The following is an 8,413-nucleotide window of genomic DNA, read 5'->3' as shown; positions in this document are numbered from 1 at the left end:
TTTGAATTTGTTCTCTGCAGCCCACAGGGGGTGTCGTTAGGGTCTCTTCAGAGATAACAAGGTGCAAATGTCTTTTATATGCCAAATAGCTCTTATTGTTTGAGGGTCACAGACAGACATAACTTCAGCCATTTTAAAAGGTCAGTGTCCAGATTTAAACTTTTATCAATTAGCCATGATGATATATATGTATATTATAAAAATATAGAGTGTGAGACCTTAGTCCTGCTACAATAGTGTACTAGAACATATGAAGAAGGCATCCCCTCCAATCCAGCAACTACCACATAGGCCAGTTGAAGAGAAGTTACAATCCCCAATCACATAGTGACCACAGAGACTCAGGCTTCCTTTAACCGGTTTTATTCAAGCATATGCAAGGGAGCCGCAATCATTCCTAAGAATGAAGACACAGCTCCCAGATTGATTACATTTCATTACTTTTGTACTTTTTCTTATCATAATACATTTGAATGCATCCAATCGGTAACCGACACACCAGTCTCATGCTAACTCTATCCTATTGTGTACATAAACATGTGATTTTGCTAACCAATTATTCTAAAGGAGGTATACATAATTATATTATACAATCAAAATTAAAACACGTACGCAAAAACTTTGGTTCTCACAGCTCAAGTTTGTGTTTCATCAAAGCCCCCTCTTTGTCTATTGTATGTCCTCCCATATCAAAGCTAAAACCACCTGCCCCTTCCCTATGTGAGAGGGGAGTACACCTAATCTAATTTATGTCCTTTCCTGTATCTCCAGTCTGACTCTCAAGGCTGTGCAATGTTCATCTGGCAATCTTCAATTCTTAATATGTTTAGCAGCCATGTCTGCCTGGTGATTTTAAGTGTTCTTCAGTAAATTCTTACAGTGTTCTCTTTTAGCATTTTTAATTTTCCCCTAACAACGTAGAACTTAGGAACAGGAGTAGGCTATTTGGTCCTTCGACCTTGCTCCACTATTCAATAAAATCATAGCTGATCTGATTGTCATCTCAAATACACTTTTGTTTCTGTCCATCCATAACACTCAATTCCCACCTTGATCATATTGCTTTTCAGTCAACATAAGTTCTTGATTCAGCACCTGGGAGTGGGGGGGGGGTTCCCTCTGGTTGCTATTTGTTTGCAGCTTCATAAACATAACATAAACACCTCTTTTGATAGTTACTTTTGTAAAATTGTGCATCCGGTCTTTTAGAATCCTTTAGGATGTCACTAAAAACTGAAACTCCTCAATTTTACAATATTGCTAATACGTTCTGACAGAGGAAATCTTTCCTATTGGTGAGCTTTTAATTTTGAATGGCTCATTGTGACAACTGCATGCTTAAAGGCATCGTTCGACTGAGGCGTGTATAGTTTTCTAACTTAAATAGCATAGCAGCGGCATACTTTTGAAGTGCAGCATTGAATGAAAAAGTTATTGTCTATCAATAGCCACGTGTTCCACCCAGTGTAATTTCGTTAGCTGTGCTCCTGCTGAACTTCCGTGTGATACAGCAAAAGTCAATCCCTTTACTCTCTGGGCCTTGAGTTCCACTGGGCGTCAACCGATATGAGCTACTTATCAAGCTGCTGTGTAACAGCCAGAATGTGCATCAGGCTATCACGCAGCATTTTAAACCGAAAATGATTCAGCTGTTTTGCACTATCTGTGTGTTAAACCTGAATAATGTTTCCTTTTTTCGGGCTGGGACTTTTTTTCAAAGAAAGACGACTCTGAATATTTAACTTAAATATAGAAATGTATTTGACTACAACTTTGCATGTAAAGGAAATAAATGATTGAAATGCACATAAGTCAGATTGAACGAAGAGTGAAATACAGAGTTAACAGATTCCCATTGGTTTTTTATCGTTGAAGGCTGCATTGACCGACGGGCAAGTGGACCCCGCGGTTTATCCCACACTCTTCGTGGCTTCATTCCAGCGCTGAATACCATTGGCATCCGGAAATGATGAAAACTGTGGTCTGGGGAGAAAAGGAGGAAAAAAAGGCTCTCTGTGAAGAAAAATGAAGAAATGAGTTGGAGAGGAATAATGTAAGAGCAGCAGGTTTGGTCAGAGCTTGAAAGCAGGGACTGTAGAAAGTAACCGAGTGGCGTCGTTTGGAGACTTTGTAACTTTTTGTTAATTAATGCAATCAGCTCACATTCGAAAAACATACAATTGGGTCTGGGATGGTTTTCAGGTACGTAACCCAAAGAGAATATAGGACCGAGCCTCTTCATCCCGTACTGTTAGTAAATAATGCACTGTTTCCCCTTAGCTGTTGTTGAACGAAAATAATCTACATTTCATGTATGTGGTTAATTTCTTCAGATTTTGGAACAACTGTTGGCGCAATTCAATTAATGGGCTTGTAGTGGAGACAGAAAAGCAGTTTTCGAAATTAAACGAATGCCCAGTTGGAATAGAATGTGCTGTTTTACACTGATTTTTTTTTAAAAAAAAGAAAATCTGCTGGCTGGTACTTATGAGATTTTTTTTCTCTCTCTCTTCTCAGGATCGCTGATTCTGTTTCTGGCATCTGCGCCTGAGTAAGCTGCTTGGCAGATGTCCCAGGTGAAAGAGCCTCAAGGGCCTGAAGGGCCAGAAGAGGACATTTTTACAGAAAACAGTCTTTTGCTCCACACTGACGGTAAGGATACTTTTTTTTTGGGGGGGGCGGGGAGGTGGGAGAAAGGCAGGCAATGACATGGTGTTGGGAGAGTTCAGACTCCGAGGTTCAAACGTTTCGGTTTAAACTTAAAAGAAACTTAACGTTTGACCCAAAGTGCACATGGCATAGAGCAAACAAAATAACAATTAGAGGTAATGCCTCACTAAATTTATATCTTTCATCTACAAAACTTAGTTATCTTAAGTGAATATCTGAATATGTTTTCATGTTTACATTTGATTGCCCTGGGAATTAGAATAGTTTTAGGATTTTAGTTGAAACTTGAGATTAACATAGATCTAACCTATACTTTGGTCTTTTGGGGTATGTTAAAATTTGATGTCTTGATTGTCTTGTAATTGAATAAGTTCTGCCAAGCTTTTCATTTCGGTTTGTTTTAGATGATGCTGATACTAGCTACATCGCAGATTTGATTTATGCTGAAGACTTTGAGATTCAAACTGAGATGCCTTGCACCTCTGGACAGTAGTGTACTTCGTGGTTTTCAGAGTTATACTGTCACTTCTGTCACGAGATGCACTCAAAAGTAATCTGTATTCAAAATAAAAGTGTCTTAAATTTCAATACAAGTATCGGGTTTTAGAATGAGTATCTATCTGAGCAAAATCCAAACAGTTTCATTGGTTTTAAAAGGATCTCTTCAAAGATTTACATTGATGTTTAGCAACATTTTTCAAAACTGCTATGAAATTTTTTAATTAGTCGAATCATGTAGAAGTCTCTTACTTGAAGTTAATGTTGTGGAAATGTTTAATTTAAGGCTCCTGTAATTTTCTTAGAACTGCAGTTTAATATTATCAACATCTTGCCAATGGCTCTTCTAGCTAACACCGTAACACAACTGCAACTTAAGACAAGTAATTCCATGTGAAAGTGAGGAAAACAAACTTAAGGGACAACAGTTTGCATGAAATTGGTGCTTGGGTGTGTCACCTGATCAGCAGCCAGAAGTTTAACCTTGGGAGTCCCTTGTACATTATATGTTAGGCAGCTGTTTTATTTCTATTGTCCTTCTATTTTTATGTTTCTTTAAAAACCCTCAACTTTCTGATTTCAGTTGCTGTGAACTGTGAATTTGCTGATTTGTTTCTCTTTGTGCAATGGTGGTGGTCAATTAAACTTACTGGAGGAGGAGGCTCCACAAATATCCTCAATGATGGGGGAGCCCAGCACATCAGTGCAAAAGAAAAGGCTGAAGCATTTGCAACCATCTTCAGCCAGAAGTGCCAAGTGGATGATCCATCTCGGCCTTCTCTGGAGATCCTCAGCATCACGGGTGCCAGTCTTCAACCAATTCGATTCACTCCACGTGACATCAAGAAATGGCTAAAGGCACTGGATACTGCAAAGGCTATGGGCTCTGACAATATTCCAGCAATAGTACTGAAGACTTGTGCTCCAGAATTTGCTGCGCCCCTTGCCAAGCTGTTCCAGTACAGCTACAACACTGGCATCCACCCAGCAATGTGGAACATTGTCCAGGTATGTCCTGTATGTAAAAAGCAGGGCAAATTCAAACCGGCCAATTACCGCCCCATCAATCTACTATCGATCACCAGTAGAGTAATGGAAGGGGTCATCAACTACTATCAAGCAGCACTTGCTTAGCAATAACCTGTTCACTGACACTCAGTTTGGGTTCCGTCAGGGTTACTCAGCTTCTGCCCTCATTACAGCCTTGATTCAAACATGGAGGAAAAAACTGAACTCCAGAGGTGAGGTGAGGTGAGAGTGAGGTGAGCGAGACATCAAGGCAGCATTTATCGAGCATGGCCCTAAGGAGCTCTAGAAAAACTGGAGTCAGTGGGAATCAGGGGGTAAACTCTCTGCTGGTTGGAGTCATACCTAGTACAAGACCTGGACAATATCTAGGCTTGGGCTGATAAGTGGCAAGTAACGTTCGCGCCATACAAGTGCCAGACAATGACCGTCTCTAACAAGAGAGAATCGGACCATCGCCCCTTGACGTTCAGTGGCGTTACCACTGCTGAATCCTCCCACTATCAACATCCTGGGGGTTACCGTTGACGAGAAACAACTGGACTAGCTGTATAAACACTGGCAACAAGAGCAGGTCAGAGGCTAGGAGTCTTGCAGCATGTAACTCACCATCTGACTCCCCAAAGCTTGTCCACCATCTACAAGGCATATGTCAGGAGTGTGATGGAATACTCTGCACTTGCCTGGATGAGTGCAGCTCCAACAACACTCGAGAAGCTTGACACCATCCAGGGCAAAGCAGCCAGCTTGATTGGCACCTCTTCCACAAACATTCACTCCCTCTACCACTAACGTACAGTAGCAGCAGTGTGTACCATCTACAAGATGCACTGCAGAAACTCACCAAGGCTCCTTAAGCAGCTCCTTCCAAACCCACGACCACTACCATCTAGAAGGACAAGGGCAGCAGATGCATGGGAATGCCACCACCTGGAAGCTCCTCTCCAAGCCACTTGCCATCCTGACTTGGAAATGTATCGCTGTTCCTTCATTGTCACTAGGTCAAAATCCTGGAACTCCCTAACAGCACTGTGGGTGTACCTACGCCACATGGACTGCAGCGGTTCAAGAAGGTAGCTCACCATCACCTTGTCAAGGACAACTCAATGGGCGATAAATGCTGGCCTAGTCAGCAACGCCCACATCCCGTAAAAATTAAATGGCCTTATTACTACATTGTCAGCTTCCTTCATATTTGGTTACAGAACTAGTAATTTTTTTTATGTCAGCAGAAATGTATTGTTTTGACATGAACACTATAAAAAATGAGTTCAATTTATTAGCAAAGTTGAGAAAATATGAAGAGGGCTTGCTATGTCCCACTTAATATACTCTTGCACTTTTACTTTAACAAGCGAGATTATCCACACCAACTGTTGCAATAATTGTGGTGAATGCAGATCATTTCAAACAAACCTATAAACTTGCTTTGCATTTTTAATGGTTTGTCCTCTTGGTAACTGTTTCATACATGTAAATAACTTAGTTAATTCAGTCATCAAATGGCATTTGTTGCCGGAGGTCACCGGTAACGGTTAGTGGCTTAGTACACAGAGGAGAAGAGTCAATTCTCTCTTAACTCTAAATTCGCTTTATTCACGTCGTTAGATCATCTACATATAGCTTATATGTCTGGTTAAATATAGACATGCAGTTTACAGCAGGTTACACAGTTTTATACCCAAAACTAGGATCTAAATGCACACCCACTAGGTTTCTTTGACACTCCGAGTGGTCACAGAATATAAAAGCTAATACCCGAAAAGGATAGCTGACGGTGGCCAGGCGTTCCGTTCTCTCTCTCTTGCGTCTCTACGTTGCTGACGTAGGTTCTTCCGCTTCTGCGATGGTTGGTCTCCGGAGTCTTGCTGCCTCACGCCCGAAATCCTCTCAGTATTATACTGAATCGTATCTCTTCAAGCTGTGCTGTCTCTCTTCCCGTTGGTTTAGGCCTGCTTGCCTGAACTGTGGCATCTTCTCCATTGGCTCTGTCCCAAGACTTGCAGGATCACCCCATTTTTCTGTTTCTAAATAAGGACCCATCAAATTGCCTTTATCTTCAAGACACTCAGGTACTTTGAAACCGGTTCTAGCCAGTTCAGACCCAGTGACTGGAGTCAGGTTTCAAAAGTTACTCAGGCCAGCAACTGGACTCCAGTTACTTCAGGTCAAAAGTTGTTTTTGCCTGTGACTGGCAGTTCAGCTGCAGCCCCTGGCCAACACATTTAAACCAGGCCTTCAATAACTATAATTTCCTGTGAATTTTTCATTTGCACAGATGTAGCGGTAGCTAGGGTATAGTGCTTCTTGAGTATTCTGAATTTGACTATTCTCTTTTTCTCCAGGGATGGAAAATGTAAAGAGTTTTTACTGGGAAACAACTATTGTCTTCAGCTCCTGCCACAAACTCTGTTCCCTCAACCACCGACTCCAACCCCGTCTCTCGTAACTGCCCAAGGCTGTAACAGACTACCTGCAACCATGGTGTTGTATTTGACCTTAAATAAGCTTCTGAACATGTATCCACACCGTCACTAAGACCGTTTATTTCCACTGTTGTACTATTACATGGCTCAGCTGTGACTTCAATTCAATGAAACTCTCACCTTGACTGCTCTTGGTCGGCCCCTGATCTTCCACCTCCTTAAACTCAAGCTCCTCCAAAACTCTTGCTGTCTATATCACACCAAATTCTGTTCAAGCATCACCCATGTTGGCTGCAAGAGCCATGGCCTCTCTACTCCCTACCTCTGCAACCTCTCACAGCCATAGAATTCTTTGAGGCATTTGCACTCCTCCAATTCTGACCTTTTGTCCACCCCCGACTTTAATCACTACATCATTGGCAGTTGGACCTTCAGCTGCTGAGGTCTTAGGCTCTGAAATTTGCTCCCCCCTCCCTGCCAAACAAAGAACCTCTATACCTCTTTCCTTTTTAAGATGCTCCTTAAAACTTGGTCAAAGAGGAAGGTTTTTAGCTATTACCCTTAATATCTCCTTATGTGGTTTGATGTCGAATTTTGTTTGATTGCTTTTCTGTGAAGTACCTTGGAACATTTATATTGTACCTTTAATGTGGTAAAATGCAAGTTGTTATTTTGCAGGTCAGTTTCAAAGTTTCTTAAATTTTCAGCATTCTCAAAAACTGGTATAGTGGGTGGTATAGGCATTTAGCTCGCTGCCCTGTCACCTGGAGAAACCATTGAAATACACGTATAGAATTACAAAGAAGTTGCATCACAGACTGGTCATTTGGCCTCTTTTAATGCTCCACCTGAGCCGCCTCCCACTTAATTCACTTACTTTCACCCTAGCAACATATTCTTCTTTTTCCTATCTTCCTCATGCTCTTACCTAGCTTCTCCTTAAGTACATCTATGCTGTTCCCCTTCATTCCACATGGTAATGAGTTCCATGTTTTCATCATTCTTCCAAGTAAAGAAGTTGCTTCTGAATTCCTTATTAGATTTATTAACAACTTTAGAATCACAATTGTTATGGTGCAGAAGGAGGCCATTTGGCCCATCATGTCTGCACTGGCTCTCTGAATAAGCAACTCGCCTAGTAGCATTTCCCTGCCTTCTCCCCATCACTCTGCACATCCTTCCTTTTCAGGTAACACTAATTCCCTTTAGGATACCTCAATTGAACCTGCTTCCACCACAATCTCAGGCAGTGCATTCCAAACCCTAACCACTTGCTGGGGGGAGGGGAGAGAAAATAAGTTTCTCCTCATATCATTTTTGCTTCTTATACTAATGCCTTTACTTTAAACCTGTGCCCTCTCATTCTCGAACCATTCAAGATGGGAACAATTTCTCTCTATCTACTCTGTCCAGACCCCTCCTGATTTTGAATACCTCTATCAAATCTCCTCTTGGCTTTCCTTTCTCTAAGGAAAGCAGTCCTAACGTCCCCAACCCGTCTTCATAACTGACCTTAAATTTATGGTGGCTGGTTAAGAACATAAGAAATAGGAGCAGGCCATATGACCCCCTGAACTTGTTCCACCATTTAATAAAATCATGGTTGAATCTCAATCTCAACTCCACTTTCTCACCCCAATAATCTATCAATCTTGGCCTTGAATATAGTCCAAAATGGCTGTCCCCATATCCTGAGACTATAACCCCTAGTTCTGGACTCTCCAGACAGGGGAAAAAGCCTTTCCCAATTTTCCTGTCAATCCCTCTCAAAAGCTTTATCTGTTTCAATGAGA

At 41.5% G+C, this 8,413-nt stretch overlaps 1 protein-coding gene across 3 annotated transcripts in view; it reads left to right on the top strand.

The window, feature by feature from the left end:
- Window positions 1-238: 238 nt before the first annotated feature.
- mdfic (MyoD family inhibitor domain containing) overlaps window positions 239-8,413 on the top strand; it is a 64,610-nt gene continuing 56,435 nt past the window's right edge. Inside the window, exons 1-3 of one of the 3 annotated variants that reach the window (XM_078568060.1) lie at window positions 239-2,053; window positions 2,518-2,652; window positions 3,752-4,689. In XM_078568060.1, the coding sequence (XP_078424186.1) occupies window positions 2,568-2,652; window positions 3,752-4,302 (636 nt within the window). In that variant the 5' untranslated portion in view covers window positions 239-2,053; window positions 2,518-2,567 and the 3' untranslated portion in view covers window positions 4,303-4,689. Of the gene's footprint in view, window positions 2,054-2,087; window positions 2,203-2,517; window positions 2,653-3,751; window positions 4,690-8,413 lie in introns of those variants that run through there. The other 2 variants (XM_078568058.1, XM_078568059.1) reach the window with 2 other exon arrangements.

Source organism: Cetorhinus maximus, chromosome 22 (genome assembly GCF_964194155.1).
Source record: "Cetorhinus maximus chromosome 22, sCetMax3.hap1.1, whole genome shotgun sequence".
Classification (NCBI taxonomy): Eukaryota; Metazoa; Chordata; class Chondrichthyes; order Lamniformes; family Cetorhinidae; genus Cetorhinus; species Cetorhinus maximus.
This window is presented reverse-complemented; position numbering and strand designations above follow the sequence as displayed.